Source organism: Pituophis catenifer, unplaced genomic scaffold, assembly GCF_029215685.1.
Source record: "Pituophis catenifer annectens isolate HBS135680 unplaced genomic scaffold, rPitCat1.0.hap2 SCAF_13, whole genome shotgun sequence".
NCBI classification, from domain to species: domain Eukaryota; kingdom Metazoa; phylum Chordata; class Lepidosauria; order Squamata; family Colubridae; genus Pituophis; species Pituophis catenifer.
This window is the reverse complement of record NW_027256893.1, coordinates 5,016,879-5,037,575: the sequence shown is the minus strand read 5'-3', so window position 1 is coordinate 5,037,575 and position 20,697 is coordinate 5,016,879. Positions and strand designations below refer to the sequence as shown.

The 20,697-nt window shown below is 44.1% G+C and overlaps 1 protein-coding gene across 1 annotated transcript; it reads left to right on the top strand.

Moving 5' to 3' along the window:
* The first annotated feature begins 434 nt into the window (after positions 1-434).
* ARL2BP (ARF like GTPase 2 binding protein) lies at positions 435-16,365 on the top strand. Its single transcript, XM_070952757.1, has 7 exons — positions 435-516; positions 4,874-4,925; positions 5,885-5,946; positions 8,039-8,145; positions 10,974-11,059; positions 14,856-14,952; positions 15,840-16,365. Exons 2-7 carry the CDS (start codon positions 4,888-4,890, stop codon positions 15,936-15,938), a joined length of 489 nt encoding a protein of 162 aa, XP_070808858.1. The 5' UTR covers positions 435-516; positions 4,874-4,887; the 3' UTR covers positions 15,939-16,365.
* Positions 16,366-20,697: the final 4,332 nt, after the last annotated feature.

The following is a 20,697-nucleotide window of genomic DNA, read 5'->3' as shown; positions in this document are numbered from 1 at the left end:
TGTAAATCAGAGGTCTTCAAACTTGGCACCTTTAAGACTTGTGGAACTTCAACTCCCAGAATTCTCCAGCCAGCATAGCTGGTTATAGCATAGCATAGCTGGCTGGAGAATTCTGGGAGTTGAAGTCCACAAGTCTTAAAGCTGCCAAGTTTGGGGACCCCTGCTGTAAATATTTAAACAATCGAATTAAGTATGCACAATATTGTTTTAAGTATTTTCACAACATACACACATCACAGACGCGGAGAACCACTCCCACCTCACCTATGCAAAGGTGAGTCGGGAAGCCCCGCCCCTTCCGTATATTTGATTGGCCTTTCCTAGGAGACCGGAGAAGCCCTGCCCCTTCCCCATCTCCCTTCCTGCCGATTGGCTCCCTGCTCAAGCTTGCGTTACCGGAAGCAGCCGTTGCCCGGACGACGGGAGGAGTGGGGGGGAAAGAGCCGCGGCCCTTTTAACGGACTCTATGGCGGCAGCGGTGGCGCCGCGGCGGTCTTGGCTTCTGCTTTGATCCCGGTGAGCAGCGCGGAGAACCGGGCAGAGATGGGGCCGGGGTGGGGGTGGGGGCTGTCGCTGTTGGAAAGAGGGAGGGGGAGTTCGCCGTCCCGCTCGGTCCACTGTGTGGCCGCAGGTAGACTGCGCTTGGAGCAGGAGGCTCCATCTCCTGAGTCAACGGGCGCGCGTCGATTGGGGGGCGAGCGGTGCCTTTTATTTTTCCCGAGGGCCCCCCCCCCCTTTTCAGTGAAATCGGTGTTAAATCTCTGGGCGGCCTAAATTAAATTATATTTCTTTTTTTTAAAAAAAAATATATTTTTTATTAATTTTAAAATTAGATTATATTTCTTTTTTAAAAAAATATTCTTTATTAATTTTAAAATTAAATTATATTTCTTTTTTTAAAAAAATTTTTTTATTAATTTTAAAATTAAATTATATTTCAGTTTTTGGGGCAGCGTTTCAAAGACACCCCCCCCCCCTCCAAAAATAAAGCCCGGAGGCTTCGTTTGTTTCTAGTTATTTCTATTAATTTAGCAACGTTTCAAAGCTGCCTCCCAGGCCTAAAAGCCTTTATTCACTTAAAGGTTTGTTTATTTGTTTATTTAATCATGTTTCAAAGGCCTGGAGGGCTTATTTATTCTGCTTGATAGTTTCTATCAATTTTATTCATTTGCTTAGCAGCATGTCAAGGTGGCCCCAGGCCTGAAGAAGCTATGCATTTCATTTATAATTTTCCTCTTTTTTGGTTTTTTTTTTTTTTAATTTAGCAGCATTTTTTATTTAGCAGCATTTCAAAGCCTCTCCAAGCCTAAAGGAAATAGTTATTTAATTCTAACTTAATTAGATGAATTGATGGAGCAGCATTGCAAAATTAGCCTGAGCCTAAGAGGTTTTGAGTTGACTTTTATAGCCGAGGCCTTCCTGACATTTCTTTTATGTCTCTCCTCCTCCTCTGCTAATAGAAAGCTCCCCCCCACAAATAATATAATTATTGATAAAGGGATCCCTGTTGAGTCAGTCTGGATGCCCTCCAAATGGGTGGAATTCATCTCCCAGAATTCCCCATGCTCATTGCTCCAGTGGTGAAATCCAATTTTTTTTTACTACTGTGGTTCTGTGGGTGTGGAGTGGCTTGGTGGACGTGGCAGGGGAAGGATACTGCAAAATCCCCATTCCCTCCCCACCCTGGGGCCATCCAGAGATGGTATTTGCTGGTTCTCTGAACTACTCAAAAGTTCCGCTACCAGTTCGCCAGAACCTGCTGGATTTCACCCCTGCATTGCTCTCATTAGTGGCATGCTGCCTTTGGTGAGATGGGCAACTATATAAATTTTATAAACTCTGGAGCTCTTGCATTGCTCAGCCCAATGGCGCGCGCACGCACACACACACACACACACACACACACACACACACACACACACACACACGTTCATGTCTATGGCAATACCTTAAAACGTTTCCAAAGAAGCAAAATTAACATCCTGTAAAGATTAAATAAAATGAGCAGATCTGAATTGTGTAAATTCAGAAGCAGGGGGCTGGACTAGAAGACTTCCAAGGCCCCTTCTCTCTGTTATTCTGACTCGCCCTTGATTTTATCTACCAGATGACATGAATACTCTTCCCCGTGGCTCTATAAAAGGTTCCATGGCCCTTCCTTCCCCAGGTGGAATAGGCCACCTAGACCACGACACAATCGGGGCACAGAAATAATAAATTTCTGCCACCTTTATCAGCCTAATATAAGGAATGAATCTGGTTATCGCTCCTGTTTGGTTGCATTCACTCCATGCCTTCCTGAGCGTTAGAAAGTGCTTAGAAGAGCGGGAGACCCAACAAACATCTTCATTTCTCCAAGGTCCCTTCCAGCTCTTATTTTGATTACCAATCAGAAATATTTGATTTGATTTTAATGAAAAGAAGGACTAGGGGGTGACATGATAGCAGTGTTCCCAATATTTGAGGGGCTGCCTCAAAGAAGAGGGAGTCAAGCTATTCTCCAAAGCACCTGAAGGCAGGACAAGAAGCAAAGGATGGAAACTAATCCAGGAGAGAAGCAACCTAGAACTAAGAGGAAATTTCCTGACAGTGAGAATAATTAGTGGAACAGCTTGCCTCTAGAACAGTGTTTCTCAACCTTGGAAGCTTGAAGATGGGTGGACTTCAACTCCCAGAATCCCCCAGCCAGCGCTGCTGGCTGGGGGATTCTGGGAGTTGAAGTCCACCCATCTTCAAGCTACCAAGCTGGAGAAACTCTGTTCTAGGAGGTGTGGCTGCTCTGTTACTGGAAGCTTTTAAGAAGAGATCGGACAAATCCAAGAGATTGGATTCGTCTGAAATGGTATTGGGTTTCCTGCTAGAGCAAAGGATTGATTAGAAGACCTCCAAGGTCCCTTTTTAACCCTGTTATTCTGTTATGACTACAATTGAGACCAGAAGTTCCATAGCTAAGTGATGCAATTGTGAATTTTACAACCTTTTCTGCTGCAGTTGTTAAGTGAATTTGCTTTTCCCCATTGAGTTTGCTTATTGGAAGGCCCCTATTTTTATTTTTTCTACTCTGGGCAACTCACAGAATAATAATATCAAAAAAAAAAAAAAACCTATTAAAAACTGTGTAACAAAACCTCCCAGCATTCCAAAGGCAATATACTTCACTTTTAACTACACTGAGTTCCAGACTAATTCTACCCCAACCCTTGCAGGAACAGCCAGATCTCGGGAGAAAGGATATTCCACAGAGCAGGGGATTTTGTAGAAAGAACGCAGTAAGATAATATGACCGCAGTTTTCCATTCTTCTGAACTATCTTCTAAATAGACTTATTTAAAAATCTAAGAATTGGCTGAAGAGTCACAAAACCATGTTAAATACCGTCAGAACCTCACACAAAGCGAACCCCGTTCTCTTAAATAAAGTTAATAAGGTTTGGATTCTATTATGTACACCAGTTCTTAGATGAAGGTCTTGGCACAATTTACATCATATATCTTGAGTGCTGTTTCCTGTTCTGAAGGATTATTTTTTTAATTCTGTTTTTGGTTTAATTTATATGGGTTTTATCAAATTTTTTTCCTCCCATGTATTGATTGTTTATTTATTTATTTATTTTATTTATTTGATTTGTATACCGCCCTACTCCCGAAGGACTCAGGGCGGTGAACAGCCAACAATAAAATACATAAATACACAAAATTTAAAAACCCGATAAAATCAAACTAAACTTTTTGGCCCAGACAAATTAAAATACCCCAATAATTTAAAAACAGATTAAAATTTACATATTTAAAAAGGGAAGAGATCAGGCCAAGCCCGCTTGATGGAATAAAAAGATCTTCACAGCACGGCGGAAGGAGCGCAGATCCGGGATCCTCCGTATCTCCGGGGGGAGCTCATTCCAGACAGTAGGTGCCCCCACAGAGAAGGCTCTCCCTCTAGGGGCCGCCAGTCGACACTGTTTGGCTGACAGCACCCGGAGGAGTCCCTCTCTATGAGAGCGTACTGGCCGGTGGGAGGCTATTGGTGGTAGTAGGCGGTCCCGTAAATAACCAGACAGATTGTTAACTGCGCAGAGTTAAGAATTTAAGATAGTAATAGCACTTAGTCTTATATACTGCTTCATAGTGCTTTCTAGCCCTCTCTAAGCGGTTTACAGAGTCAGTCTCTTGCCCCCGATAATCTGGGTCCTCATTTTACCCACCTCGGAAGGATGGAAGGTTGAGCCAACCTTGAGCCTGGTGAGATTCGATCTGCCAAACTGGTGGCAGCCGGCAGTCAACAGAAGTAGCCTGCAGTACTGCACTCTAGCCACTGCACCACCGCAGCTCAGATGGGCAATTGTAGGCATTTTCTTGGTATCATCAAAGGCATCTCTGCCTTTCTTTGATCGATATTTTTGACCAGCATCAATGTGCTCTCCTTCTACCGTTAACTATTAAAAATCCAGCAGTGAAACCCGGCCAGATCTATACGGCTCGTGCAAACCGGTAGCACTGGTGGAGGGAGGCTCTACCCACCTGCCTACCAGGACGTCATTACGTCCCATTTTTTACCCTCTGTGCATGCGCAGAAGGCTCTACACATGCCCCAAAGTGGTGTGCCCGCGCGCTCCCGTTTCCAAACCAGTAGCAAAGGTAAGTGGATTTCACCACTGTAAAATCCTCCATGATGAACGATTAAGATGAAAAGCTTCCTGATGAAAGATGAAAGCTATTTTCATTTAGAACAGGCATCCCCAACTGGCTGTTGCAAAGAATCCAAATCCTGAGAATTTAAGTCCACTCATATGGGAAATATATCGGGGGTGTCCGGGATGTGCACTGGGTTCTGAAAACGAGTCAACCATGTTCAAATCTTTCCTCCATAAACACAGGTAGCAAAGCAAGAATGGAGACTTTAGAAGAAGAAAATTTTGGCGTATCCATGTAAGTCTATTTGTACTTCTGCAAGGCATGCAGTTTCATTGGGAATATAAGGAAACCAACAAGCTGGGAGTTTTGGGGGTGGCAACTCAGCCTTGTGATCTTCTATAGGGCCCCGAGAGGATGGGATGAAAATTCTGGTTCTTTTTTTGAAGTGGTTAAGAGTGCAAGAGGGAAGGTGGAGCCTCTGGGAACCTGAAACAACCAATTGCGGCAAATTTTGGAGTGAGGGATGTAGATGAAACAGAAGGCTTCCCAAGATATTTTCACTAGTAAGAGGACAGAGAATAGCAACAAAAATGATAAAGGTTCTAGAGGCAAAATCATGAGGGAGCTGGGTATGTCTAACCTAACAAAGAGAGGGATTGGGTGTGTGTGTGTGACATAACTGTCTTCCAGTTACTTGAGGAGCTATCCCAAAGAAGGGAGGATTGACTTACTGTCTAAGACACCAGAGGACCCGACAAGGAATAACAGGAGGAAGATCATTAAAAAGAGGCCCAACTTAGAACTAAGGAGAAATTTGAGAGTGAGAACAATTAATCAGTGGAAAGGCTTCCCTCCAGAAGCTGTGGGTGCTCCCATCACTGGAGGTATTTTACAGAGATTGGACAGCCTATGTCCTTCAATTCCTGCCAAATATTAATTTTAGAAAAACCTTGAAAGGCCACAAAATGATAGAACTAGAGTAGAGGTCTTCAAGGTTGGCCGCTTTAAGTCTTGTGGACTTCAATTCTCACAAAAATCCCACAAAAAGCTTTGCTGGCTGGAGAATTTTGGGAGTTGAAGTCCACAAGTCTTAAAGCGGCCAAGTTTGAAGAGCTCTGACCTAGAGACTGCTACCAGAAACCTGGATTAATTAATGTAGTTCTTAAATCAATTCCATGTCAGCCCGTTTGACATAATGTGCATTTCACCTCCCCTGGTAACTGAAATCTAAATGGCTCGTGTCTCTATTTCAGCTCATCGCCCTCTGATGCGGAATTCGATGCTATTGTAGGATATTTGGAAGATATTGTAATGGGTGAGTTCTGCTTTGATAGTCAATACTGCCCCCCAGAGGCCTCCCTCAGTACTCCAGCCTCACAAAGAACAGCTTGTATTTGATTGATAGGCCTAATATAGATATATATTCCCTATCGTAAATGTAGTCTGTCCAGTTCACCAGGAAGACAGCAAGCAGGAGGAGGAGGAGGAGGCAGCCAAGTCAAACATCGGTACGCTCCTTGTATCAAGCCATTCTCATGCTTGAGCGATGTTGCTGCAGCAGATACTCCAAGCAAGGCTATTTTCTGCATAAAATGTGCCTTGCCCTAATCTGAGCATGACTAGCTCTGAGAAGACCTGACTTCTCTCAGAAGCTTTGCCCCTCAGTAATCCCAAATTTCTGAGGATAACTGTTTCTGTGCCTCTTTTGACTCTTCTACCCTCAGCTCCTTCTGAGGATACATGAAGCTTCTGATCTAGGCCAAAGCCTGCTAGATGGAGTGGTCGTCTGTTTTTGACCTGGTTTATAAATATTGCTTCTGTCCCAGGGTCAGAAGCTTCTGCTGAATCCATCACTGTTGCCAGAATGATGAGAGGATGTCCAGAGACATTCGTCGTCTTCTGGCCCTGCTCTTCAGCTGAGGAGGACACTTGAAGCCTGATCATTGCCAGACAGCTGGTTAAACCTACTAGTTCCAAGTTCATGGAAGATTTTAAACACATCTTCAGTGTCACTCATTTTAAAGTCTGCTAGACGGATTTGGTCTGTGTTTTGTTGTTGCACATATTATCTGCAACAGGGCTCTTCAAACTACATGCCAAACTTGATGGGATTTCATGATCAGGCAAACATTTGGAATGATCAGTCTGCTTAATGTCAATTCGCTCTTCCTGTATAAACCACCATGTTAATCATGATAAAGGGAACACTGTTGTAGGCCTGTCAAATTCTCTAGGGCAGGGGTGTCAAACTCTATTTCATTTTTTAAAAGTTTTTATTTTATATACAAACAAACACTTAATACATCAGTCAATCCTTTCTTGTGTCATCTCGGTGTTTCTTTAATGGCTTCATCTTGTTATTCTTTCTTCATTTTCTCTTAATCTATTACAGCCTCTCTTCAAAAATACAATGTTTTAATTATACCATTCTCTTGCATAACTATTAATTTGTTTATCTACATCTTTTATCTAGCCAATCGTAAATTTGACCCCATATCTTAAAATATTCTGAATCCTCTCTTTCTTTAATTTTCAAAGTTAATCTATTCATTTCTGCCCAGTCTAAAATTTTCTTAATTACTTCCTCTTCCAGAGGTATTTTCTCTGCTTTCCAATTTTGCGCAAATACAATCTTCGCTGCTGTTATTACATGAATAATCAAATATATCTTTTCTTTACTAATTTTCTCTGGAAGGATACCCAATAGGAACAGCTCCGGTTTTAAGTCAATATATCATTTCTTCTAGCCATATCTTTAATTTGACCCAAACTTGATTTCATTGAGGGCCGCATCAGGGTTGTGTTTGACCTTGGGAGGCCGGGGAGGAGGGCATGGCCAGCTCGACGTCACTCATGTTGGGAGCGCCTGTGGTGGCCTGAGTGCTCTGCCAGCGAAAACAGGCCCCCGAGTTCCATTTACAGCTGTGATGGCCTCCTGCAACCCTCTGCCAGCAAAAACGGAATTTGGGAGGGCTACACGCAGCCCTCCCGACCTCTGTTTTCGCTGGCAGAGGCACCGCTGGCCGGTTCTTCGCTGTTTCCAGCGCGGCCCCCGCCAGCCAGATCTAAGCACCCCACAGGCTGGATTCGGCCCCCAGGCCTTGAGCTTGACACCTCTGCTCTAGGGAATATATGTCCCTTCTTCAAGGAGTCTTCCAAAAGACTTTTAGGAGATTTGCTTCCAAGAACTCTGGTCCTACAAGAGCCATCCTAGCTAGCAAAAAAATGGAAGCGGTTGCATAGATCGTGCCCCCACTCTCCCCCACAAGTTGCAGCTGTGCTGTTGTCATGCCTGAGCCAGAGCACAATGTGCTGGATTGCAAGTTGAGCGTAGCGGGCCCGAAGAATGGAGTCACTGTCTTTCAGCTAAATAGTCGCCCTCTTTAGCAGCTGTTTTGTGATTTCAGACGATGACTTCCAGCTAATACAAAGAAACTTCATGGATAAATACTACCAAGAGTTCGATGACACAGAGGAGAATAAACTGGTCTACACACCTATCTTTAATGAATATGTAAGTTTGTTGTGGTCTTTTTGGTCCGTACAGATAAGATTTCCCCCCCTCCCCCCCCCCCAGAGGTTGAATTGGTGTTTGGCTCATTTATAAAGATGCTAAAGAGTTTGAACTGGGCAAGAATGTGTATTCTGGCATCACTCACATACAGAGAAATTGTATGACTTGGTAGAACAGAGTTCCCCAACCTTATCGGCTTTGCTGGCTGGCAGGAGGAAGAGAGGAGATGGTTCTGTGCGTGTAGCAGGCGAGTATGCACGCAGCTCAATTTGCGTGAGTGGCAGGCACATGTGGTCCATGCCTGTGCGAGTAGGGATATGTGCCCATGCTTACCCACCACTTCCGTGACCCAGTTCCGAAAGGCTTGAGGGCCAGTAGTGGGCTGTGGCCTGGGGGTTGAGGACCTCTGTGGCAGAACCTCCACGAAGCCCTGCAGTTGATTGGCAGGGGTGGCCTCATCACCTGCTCTGTCACTTCACCCCACATGGCCCATTAGAGGGTGCTCAGCTGTACATCATAAATAATAAATAAATAAATAACTTTATTGTCATTGTACATGTATACACAGTATACCCATACAACGAAATTCACTTAACACCCAAAGACCAGGTCCAACACACACAACAATCCCCAAACACACTCCCACCCACCACAGATTCCCCACCCCTAAACCACCCAAACATCCACACAACAGACCAAGTAATGGTGTCCAACAGCTCATAGATGGTGGCTCTTCAGTTCATTGTTGAGTGCAATTATAGCTCTGGGATAAAAACTATTCAGAAAACGTGTGGTCCGAGTTTTAATTGTTCTGTATCTTCTGCCAGAAGTCAACAATCCAAAAAGATTGTAAGCAGGATGGAAAGAGTCTCTGAGAATGTTAGGCAACTTCCTCAAAGAGCGAGATTCGAAGATGTCATCCAGGGCTGGTAGCTGGAGTCCGATGATATTCTGGGCAGTTTTAATGATTGTCTGTAGAGCTTTTTTGTCCGCTGCAGAGCTGCTCCCAAACCATGCAAGAATGCCGTATGTCGGGACACTCTCAATGGTGCTGCGATAGTAGGACAGAAGTAGATCCTAAGATAGATTTATCTTCCTCAGCATTCTCAGGAAGTACAGCCTCTTCTGTGCCTTCTTCACAAGCATGTTAGCATTCATAGTCCATGAGAGGTCCTCCGAGATATAAATGCCCAGAAATTTAAAACTACCAACCCTCTCCACCTCCTCACCATTTATGTACAATGGTAGATGTACATCTCTCTTCCTCCTGAAGTCAATTATAAGTTCTTTAGTTTTTTTGTGTGAACTCTGTAAGCCAGCATGAAGAAATATCAATAGCACTTAGACTTACCTACCGCTTCACAATGTTTACAGGCCTTCTAAGCGGTTCACAGCATAAGCATATTGCCCTCAACAATTTGGGTCCTCATTTTACCGACCTCAGAAGGAAGGATGGAAGGCTGAGTCAACCTTGAGCCAGTCAGAATTCAACACCTGGCTGTGGGCAGAGTCAGCCTTCCATCCTTCTTTCCTGCCAGATATGCATTTGCTTCCAAGAACTCTGGTCCTACAAGAGCCATCCTAGCTAGCAAAAAAATGGAAGCGGTTGCAAAAGCTTTTCGGCTTTGAAACGGGGATGAACACCGCCCCCTAGAGTCGGGAACGACTAGCACATAAGTGCGAGGGGAGCCTTTACCTTTACTTATGTGTTCTTAATTGTTGAGTCGTTGAAAAAGACAGTGCATTAAATGTAGCATCCTAATTATCAGATAACTGTACCTTCATTAGCAAATTCAGCAAGCAGAAGGTTAATTTTTGCCACAGGTTCATTAAAACATTTAGCCATAAGAGATACTGTAAATCAGAAGTGGGCCCTCTGAATTATCCCAGGGGTTACCTTTAGCTTCGGAATGGTAGCCTGTTGGGTTATCATTCTGAGAATTGAAGTCCAGGTATTTTCAAGTGGCCAGAGTTGAGAAACACTCTTTTAATTATTTTAACCTGGTTTACGGCTGCCAGGTGTGTATGCCATTCACAATTGGAAGGGCATCAGAGGTGGGTTTCAGCAGGTTCTGATCAGTTCTGGCGAATCGGTAGCGGAAATTTTGAGTAGTTCAAAGAATCAGTAGTAAAAATTCTGACTGGCCCCGCCCCCATCTATTCTCTGCCTCCTGAGTCCCAACTGATTTTTATTTATTTTAATTAGATTTATATGCCGCTCTATCTCCATAGGACTCAGGGCGGCTCACAACAATTAAGATATGCAATCTCAATCCAAGTAAGAAACATGTTAAAATACATATGAAGCACATATTAAAATACATTAAAAATCAAAACCCCATCAGTCCAGGCTGGGCAATTTAAACAGCCATGTTTTTAGTTCGCAGCGGAAAGTGCGAAGGTCAGGGGCCAACCGGAGCCCCCAGGGGAGTTGATTCCAAAGGGTGGGTGCGCCCACAGAGAAAGCTCTACCTCTGGGGGTCGCCAGCCGACATTGTCTAGCCGACGGCACCCTGAGTAGGCCCTCCCTGTGAGAGCGCACCGGACGGCCCCACCAAGCCACACCCACAGAACCGGTAGTAAAAATTCTTACTGGCCCCACCCTCATCTATTCTCTGCTTCCTAAGTCCCAGCTGATCAGGAAGAATGGGGATTTTGCAGTAATTTTCCCCTGGAGTGGGGTGGGAATGGAGATTTTACAGTATCCTTCCCCTGCCACGCCCACCAAGTCACACCCACAGAACCAGTAGTAAAAAAAAATTGAAACCTACCACTGAACAGCATGTAAAGGCAAGAAGAAGCAAATAAATAAAACCTTCTCATTTTAGATCTGCTTAGTTGAAAAATACATCGAAGCGAAACTCTTGGACAGGATTCCTGGTTTCAACATGTCCGCCTTCACCTTGTCTTTACAGTAAGTCAGTTTTCTGTCTGTTTGTGTGTGTGTGTGTGTTTAAAGTTGGTTGAGTTCTTTCTGTTCTGATGTCTTCCTCTGTTTTTCCTCCGTTCAGGTCGTCCTCATCGTACAACCACAATTGAGCCCAAAATTTATGACGCTAAGTGAGAAATTCGTTAAGTGAGATTTGCCCCCATTTTACGACTTTTCTTGCCACACTTGTTAAGTGCGGTGGTTAAATTAGTTGTTAAATGAATTTGGCTTCCTTATGGACTTTGCTTGCCAGAATATCACAAAACGGTGATCCCACATGACCCCCCCCCCCCCCAGGACACTGCAGCCGTCATAAATGTGAGACAGTTGTCAATCATCCAAATGCAAATCACGGGACTATGGGGATGCTTCAACTGTCATAAGTGTGAAAAGTCACTTTTTTCAGTGCTGTTATAACTTTAAACAGTCACTGAGCAAACTGTTGTAAGTGGAGGACTCCCTGTAATTTTTTTCTCTCCCCTTTTAAATCTTGGGCAAGTGAGCTGCTGCCATTGGGTTTCATGGCACATGGACCTGGATGTATTCTTGGGGTGCCACCAGTGGTGGGTTTCAAATTTTTTTACTACCGGTTCTGTGGGTGTGGCTTGGCGGGCGTGGCAGGGGAAGGATACTGTAAAACCTCCATTCCCTCCCCACTCCAGGGGAAGGATACTGTAAAATCCCTATTCCCTCTCCACTCCAGGGGAAGGATACTGTAAAATCCCCATTCTCTCCCCATTCCCAGGGAAGGATACTGTAAAATCCCCATTTCCTCAGCTGGGATTTGGGAGGCAGAGAATAGATGTGGGCAGGGCCAACCAGAATTTTTACTACCGGTTCTCAGAACTACTCAAAATTTCTGCTACCGGTTCTCCAGAACTGGTCAGAACCTGCTGAAACCCACCTCTGAGTGCCACCATATTTATACTTTAATTTCTTTTTTTCCCATGTGGGGGCCCAGTGAAATAATAGCAAGATGAACCTGTTACAGACACAGGCACAAATGGATTAGAGGTAGTTCTCAACTTACAGTTTACAATGGTTTGTTTAATGACCATTTGGAAATTACAGCGGCACTGAAAAGAGTAACTTATGATTGTTTTTAACGCAATCATTGCAGCATCCCCATGTCACATGATCAAAATTCAGACGTTGGACAGCTAGCACGTATTTATGAGAGTTGCAGGGTCCCTGGGTCATGTGATACCCTTTTGCAACCCTCTGAGAAGCAATGTCAACAGGGAAACCAGAATCACTTAACGACTGTGGCAAGAAAGGTCACACTTAGATCCCTTCACAGTGCTTTACAGCCATCTCTGAGCGGTTTACAGAGTCAGCCTAGAAGAAAGGTGAAAGGAGATATACAAAAATGATCACCATGTCAGTTAATACTTAGTTTTTGTTTTGTTTTTTTTTCTTTTAATTTGATTTATATGCCGCCCTTCTCCGGAGACTCAGGGTGGCTTACAATGCGCTAAGCAATAGCCTTCATCCTTTTGTATATTTATACAAAGTCAGCTTATTGTCCCCAGAAACTGGGTCCTCAATTTACCTACCTTAGAAAGGATGGAAGGCTGAGTCAACCTTGAGCCTGGAGAGATTGGAACCTGCAGTAATTGCAGGCAGCTGGTCTTAATAACAGGGTGCTTTAGACCACTGTACTACCAAGGCTCTTGTAAAGTTGGGTAACCTTTAGCATGAATGACGGCCTTACAACGTCTGCCCATGGAGTGAACCAAGTCTTTGAGTTCTGCAGTTATAATGTGAAACCAAGATTGAATGATGGCTTCTATTAACTGGGTTTTATTGCTGGGTCGCTTCTGACTAATAAGTTTCTTTAGTCGGCTCCATAGATTTTTCAATTGGGTGAAGATCTGGGCTATTCCCAGGCCATTCCAGCAGTGGAATAGGATTATTTTGAAACTCCAAAAAAATAAAGGGGGGGGGAGTTATTAGCCATGAAACCTCAAAAATACACTTTCCCCAAACATTTCCACAGTTTTGGCCACTACTGTAATAGGTTTTTTTTATTAATTTTTTTTATTAAATTTATTAAATAGTAAAACAATGGTAGAGACATTTTGGAGAGAAGAAGTTGCAAGTCGGTGGGTGGGGAGAATTTGTAGCATCGGGAGACGCTTGATTCATTTCTTCCAACGTTCCCCAGACCCTTAGCAGGTGGCACCTGGCAGCAGGCTAGGGGCCTAATCCTTCCCTCTTTAAGTAGAAGATTGCATTTCCTAAGCCCCATATGGATTTGGGGATTGCCTGCCCCAGGAAGTCTGTCTACCTGCTACTACTTCAGAGAGACTCCCACAAGCAAGAGCTGCATTAAGGGATCAACCAAAGCAGTCATTTCTAATTTCACAACTCAGGATTGCTTGGCACCGAAAGCAGCGATGAAAGAACCAACCTCAAGATAGAATCCTTAAGCAGGAATTCTGTTTAACACAGAGATTCGAACTTAATGCAATTTGCCGATGGCTTTGGGATTACATTCTCCCTTGGAGAAGTGCAAAGAAAACGGGGCAGCCATTCCTCTGATGATGACTGCTTGTCATCCCTTTTTAGATTAGATCAAAGCTAATGTCAGAGTTTTCATTTTGATTATGAAATTCCTTCTGTTTGCATTATTATTATTATTATTATTATTATTATTATTATTATTATTATTATTATTATTATTATTTCTTTTATTCCTTAAACATGAAACTCAGTCAACTGCACATTTAAAAATGTGTCACAAATACCATTGATTGGTGCTAATGGTTGACACGGGTTGCTGCCAGCGTCCTAGGTATCAACCAAGCATCTTCTCAAAATATATGATGTTCCGAGTAGCACAGTTTTTTGCAGTTCCGCTGGTGTCATTGCAGGAAGCTGCAGTTTCTTGATGTGTTTTGTAAAATTCTTGGACATGGTACCAAGTGCCCCAATGACAATGGGTATCACTGTTGCATGTTTCATCCATAGCCGTGTAGTTTCGATGGCCAGGTCACGATATTTCGTGATTTTTTCCAGTTCTTTTTCTTCGACTCTGGTGTCTCCTGGTACAGCGATATTAATAAACTGTATGCTTTGGCCCTCGGCAACCATGATATCTGGCGTGTTGTGTTCCAAATGATGATTGTATTTGAATTATTATTTACTTTATTCATTAAACATGAAACTCAGTCAACTGAACATTCAAAAATGCATCACAAATACCATTGACTGGTGATTTGTGATGCATTTTTGAATGTTCAGTTGAACATTTTTTTGTGGGTGTGGCCTTTTTCCTTATTGTCTAATTCTTCATTATAGGAACGATGTAATTCTTAGGATTCTACAGTATAGTAATTCTTCAGGGATAATTGAAAATATCCTAAGTAACCCTGTCATTTTCTGCACAATCACATTTATGGAAGGGGCAGGAGGTAGTCATTGCTTAAGAGCCTCCTGCTTAGCGATCATTCAAAGTTACAATGGCTCTGAAAAGATAATTTCATGACCGGTCCTCACACATACGACCATTGCAACATTCTGCAGTCATGTGATCACCACAATTGGCTTCCGAACGAGCAGAGCAAGTGGAGAAGCTGGCAGTGAAATCGCAAGTCATGGCCGTGTGCGTTTCACTTAACAACCGTGGCACTCCTCAACCAAGTTGCCAGTCCCAGCTGTGGCTGTTAAGCAAGGACTGCCTGTAGTGTTTTCCTCTTCACTTCTCCAGAACAGATGTTGTAATCCTTTACAATCTCAAATACCTTTTCCACATTAATCACCTATCTCTCACTTGCAGGCAGCACAAGGATGAAATAGCAGGAGACATTTTTGATATGCTTCTCACATTCACTGACTTTCTGGCATTTAAAGAGATGTTCCTGGATTACAGAGCTGTAAGTATTTCAAAATTGAGCTGGGGCGAGGCGGGGGGGGCGAGTGCTGAACACCAGTATGCTGGTCCCCTCTGACCTGGGGTCATGTTTGCCCATTAACAGTGGTTCTGCGGGGTCATAGGAAGAGAAGTGCCTCAGATAGGAAGTCCTTACAGAAAGTGGTAAGGACAATGAAGAAGATTATAGGAAGCTCACTTCCTGTCATTCAGGATACTGCTTATAAGTGCTATTTGCTTAGAACTCGAAGCATTGTTAGAGACCCCACACGCCCACTTCGCAGTCTGGGAGGAGGTTTCCAAGTATTTCTAGCAGGACAACCAGATTTTGGAACAGTTTTATTCCCTCTGTCTGGTAACCTTGCAAGATTTGTTTTTTTCTCGATGTACAGTACATGTGTACATCAGAACTAGACCGTGTTGTTTCTCTGTGTCATATAATACGTGGGTATGTGCATAATTTTGTATTTATTTGTTTTGTCATGTTTATTGTATATTGGAGGCGGTGACCCTTTGAGAGCTTCATGCCACGCAATTTCAGTTTAATGTATGCCAATTAGTGTACATTCCGAGTGACAGTCAAGTTATCATCCTATAAAGGAAAGAGTAGGCATCTGTGCAGGGGACCAGTGATCTCCTAGAATCCTCTCCAGCTCCCACCCCACCCCACCACAGCAGTGTCCCACCACTAAAATCCTTGTTTTCCGTGGTTGTTAAAATATTCTATGTTTTTACCGGAGGTAAAAATCACACTGCATTGTGATTTCTACTCCAAAGTTGGGGGGAAGTATAAAAGCCCAGTATTGGTAAATTGCTTTCCTTTTTCATCTGCCAGTCTTTTCTTTACAAATGCCCCCCAAACTGAAGTGTTGTTTTTGTGTCTCGCTCTAGGAGAAAGAAGGACGAGGCCTGGACCTCAGTGCCGGGTTGGTGGTCACCCCTTTAAGCAAGCCCTCCAGGTCACCCCCCCAGAACAGCCTGTGGCATTAGTGTTTGGCTCCAGAGGAGGCCTGTTGGGGTGCCTCCAATAGGAAAGAGAGGAATGAGGGAACTCAGCAAGCCTGATCTTCTCTTCGGCTCCTTCTATGGATGGTTCCACCACCACCGCCACTATCATCTCTCCATCAGAGCACTGGGACTCCTGCGATTCCCACCCAACCGGATTTTACATTGCGGAGATCAACGCGCAATCGTTTCTCTGAGGACATCCTAAGCTCCTTTCTTTTTTTTGGGTGGGACAATGGTCATGGAAGACTAATGTCGGGCGTGAGGGGGCCATCTCTATAGCCCCCCTGGTCTCGAGTTTCACAACCACAGGACCGCTGGTAAATTGTCTTTGTGTGCGGCTGTGAATGTGTGCGGCTGTGAACACGTTGACTTAACACAGGGGTCTCCAACCTTGGCAGCTTTAAGACTTGTGGACTTCAGCTCCCAGAATTCCTCTTTGCTGGCTGAAGAATTCTGGGAGTTGAAGTCCACAAGTCTTAAAGTTGCCAAGGTTGGAGACCCCTGGCTTAACAGGTAATACGCATTTGGGTGCTTTCTGTCAGTGTTCGATGCGATTTTTTAAAAAAATATATGTAGCATGAAAATGTTCTCTACGGATGGTGAACTTGAGTCCTTCTCCAGTCAACAGGCTTTTTCTCACCACTTTGTAGGGCTTTCACCCCTTTTACCTCAAGAGGGTTGTGATATTTTTCGAAACGTACATTTCATCTTTTCTAGGGAAACTACCACACGGTGTCCATGCTATGACTTATAGCTCGTAACATAAGGATATAGCCATGTCCTACAATGAACCTAGCTATTAGGACTTCTTGAGAACGTTTCTGGTTCCTTCAGTCAAATTCTTGTCTGCAAAGCCACGCCGCCCTCCGTATTGAGCCAAATCAAGTGCCAGTGATGTGCATTGTCCACTCATAGCTAGCTCCTCATCCACGTTCTCTTTGACCCCTGCCTAAGTTTGTCTTCCACCTGCTGGGAAGAATGGAGCAGTTGTAGCCATCTTGAGTGCCATTGAGGAGGAGGACCAGCCATGATCAGTAGACAGATGCTCTTTACGCTCTCCCTTGCCAGGGGCCCGGGTATATTCACCTGCGGCTCCTCAATGGGGCCCGAGATGTTTTCTAGGTGCCCCTTGGGGGTAGGGAAGATCATCTTCCATACAGAATCAGGGACCCTCTTGCAGACAATGTTTTAAGACTGGAGAGAGTAAAGAGAACGTAGTGTTTCTTAAAAAAGCAATTACAATATTTACAGTTACTGCAGTGTTTTCCTTGTAAATTTCTTTTCTGTAACATTCTCAGCTTCTCATTGGAAGTTGGTCTCCGGCAGCATTTTTGAGATCTTTATTCCGGAAGCCCGTTCTGCTTGGCGAAAGAAATTAATTCTTAATTTTTCAGCCAAGAGCATTTATTCTTTCAGGTTCCCACTCACGAAATGTAAAAGTAGTGGGCATTATTACCAAGATTGAACTGTGCAGGTGATGCGTTATCAGACAGGCCTAGTCAAGCGCACTGGAAATTTATCGATCAGTATTTACCTTGGCACTGTTGGCATTTTTTTTTTCAAAAGCCCAGTCTCTCCATCAGTAACAATCGGTGCTTGGCTAGCAAGGATAAGATTGCAGGATCCTATGCAGAATTTCTCTTTTTTTTTCATTTTGTCATAATTGCCAATTTTAATTGCGAAGGCACTAAGTTTCGGCATCCCAGAGCTGCATCGAGAAGAGCAATAAGAAAAATATTTGTTTTCCCTAGTTGAAATGGCATTTCAGATATATTAGATCAAGGGGTCTCCAACCTTGGCAACTTTAAGCCTGGAAGACTTCAACTCCCAGAATTCCCCAGCCAGCTTTGCTGGCTGGGGAATTCTGGGAGTTGAAGTCCTTCAGGCTTAAAGTTGCCAAGGTTGGAGATCCCTGGCTTAGATACCTGGATAACAGGTGGGCTAGGATAAGGAGGAATTAGAAGTCAAGACAGCCAGGGACACCAAGTCAGAAAGGCTGAGTTAAGTGTGCCGGATTCACAGCGCTACCTGTGTTTTTTTGAAGCTACTCCCTGTAGTACGCAATAGGCTTGGGAAATCCTTGGAGCATTGCATAGAAAACGTTACGGAGGTAACATCTAGGAAACCTCCGCCTCTCAAGAGTCTCCTGGCAGCAGCCCCCATCGTGGTACGCGAGCACCTCTCTTGTATTTCGCTTGCTTCGTGCTAATAATAAAATCTGCATGCTTGGTAAAAAGATACCCTGTGCAATGTGGCAAATAAATTATTCCGACAGGTTAAAGGTGATCCTCTGTATGCAGATAAAAAATGATAGGGGGGGTTTATTGGAGGGAAAAAAATGAGCTTTTAAAGTCATTTATTCAATGGCTCTTGCCATTTGATATGCCCTTCTCCTTCGTATCCCCTTCCCCAAATTCCTGATCTTAACCAATGAAGCATGTAAGTATGGGTCTCTTATATGGGTCTCTTATTTTCGTTCTGCTCTGTGTTTTGACCCTGAAGTAGCTCTGAAACAGTCTCAGATTCTGTTGGCTGCTTAAATTGTCCAAGGTGAAGCAAGTAATGGATGGAAACTAATTAAGGAGAGAAGCAACTTGGAATCAAGGAGAAACTTCCTAACATTGAGGACAATTAACCAGTGGAACAAATTCCCTTCAGAAATTGTGGGTGCTCCATCCCTGGAGATTTTTAAGAAGAGACTGGACAGCTATTGGTCTGAAATGGTATAGGGTGGCACGCGGAACCATATCTGTGGGCATGTGAGCGTTGCCCTAGCTCAGCTCCAGCGTGCATGCGCGTGCTGGCCACCTGATTTTCCGGCCCACCGGAAGTCAGGAAACGGGCTGTTTCTGGCCTCCAGAGGGCCTCCAGTGTGGTGGGGAAGGCCATTTTTGCCCTCTCCAGGCTCCTAGAGAGGCTCTGGAGCCTGGGGAGGGCAAAAAAACAGGCCCACCATCCCATCACATGCCAAAAGTGGGGGGAGCATGTGCATGTGCAGGGGATGGGGCGCACTGAATTATGGGTGTGCGAATGCGCGTGTGTGACACACACACCCCCGCCGCCACGCTCCCCCCACTTTTGGCACACGACGGCAAAAAGGTTAACCATCACTGGTCCAAGGTCTCGTGCTCGAGCAGGGGGTAGGACTAGAAGACCTCCAAGGTCCCTTCTAACTCTGTTATTCTGTTAAAAGAGAAGTCAGCCCTGCTGATGGGAGAGCAAAGCAGGCCTCCAAAAGGAGCCACAAAGGAGCCCTATTCTCCTTCGCGGCTTGTTTGTTCTGTTTCCACAGCAGATGGTGGAGGTGGCTGCCGATATTCCCCTCGGACTTGAGGTGGAACTAATGAAGGAAAGAGTTGTGAGAGCCAGAGAGTAGGATCATAATTCAGCTTTCTATGTGATTTTAAAGGTATCCTCCAGCCACCCGAAGGGTCTCGCTCCTGGCCCAGCAGTGCCTGGAAGGAAACAAATGATTTGGCACCCAGATAGAAGATTCTTCAGGAAAGAATGACAAAGTGCAATAAATAACTTCAATAGTTAAATCTCCTGGTATGCTTGAGGCTCATTAACTCTTTAGTTGCTGAGCCTCTATTCTCCCTTCTGAAATTCTACCGGACTTCTGCTGTCCTTCCCTTTTATTTCTGCAGGTGGAAAAATTGAAAATGCTGTTTGTCTGGCTAGCCATGGAAGGAAAACAGATCTACTTCGGCTCTCTCATTTCATACTAAATCATTATCGCTAGTGTATCGAGCGTGTATATTTTACACACTCCTACCTTGGAAGCCTAGATCGGGTTTTGACCTTGTTGACTTTTAAGACCTGTGGACTTCCCACTCCCAGAATTCCCTAGCCAACGCTGGGGAATTCTGGGAGTTGAAGTCTACAACCCTAGCTTAGATCATGCCTGGCGCTCTCTAGATCTTCAAAATCGAAAGGATAAACTTTTCCCACAGATTCTCTGGGCATCTTTTCTGAGCAAATTATGTTCTGAAGAAACCTCCTTTTTACAAATGAGAACAATGCAGAAGGTCTTTTAAAAATTTATTTAAAATGGGTGCATTTTTTTTTTTTTAGAAATAAAACATTTGTTGGGTGTATATGCCAGAGGCATTTCTGCTACTGTACTACAAAACAAAACGGAATTAATCGTTAAAACATTATTTACCGGCGCTAGCTGCAAGTGGTGAGCCTACGAGTTTCAGTTTGCTTAGTTCCGGTGAGAAATGCGTGGCCATCCCTAGAGACATGCAGTCTCTGGATTGCTTTGCACATCTTTTACTCCACTCCTCTGCAAACATTATAGCAAGGGGTGGGGTGGGGGTATCCAACCTTGGCAACTTTAAGACCTGTGGACTTTCAACTCCCAGAAGTCTGTAATGCAAGAGTTTGAAGATCTGTGGATTTCAACTCCTAGAAGCAGGGATGTCCAACCTTGGCAATGTTAAAGACTTGTAGATTTTAATTCCTAGAAACTGTAGTGCAGAGATGTCCAACTGGGGCCATTTTAGGACTTGCGTACTTTTTCACTTCCAGAATTCCCTAGCCAGCTGGCTGGGGAATTCTGGGAGTTGAAGTCCACAAGTCTTAACATCGCCAAGGTTGGAGACCCTTGCAATACAAGTGAGAACAGCCAAATTTAGCTTAAGTTAAGACTACTAATATCATCTTTGCCACGGGGGGGTAAAGGTTGGTAACCGTTATTGTCATTTTTTTTTTATTGTGGGCATAATGGCACGTATTA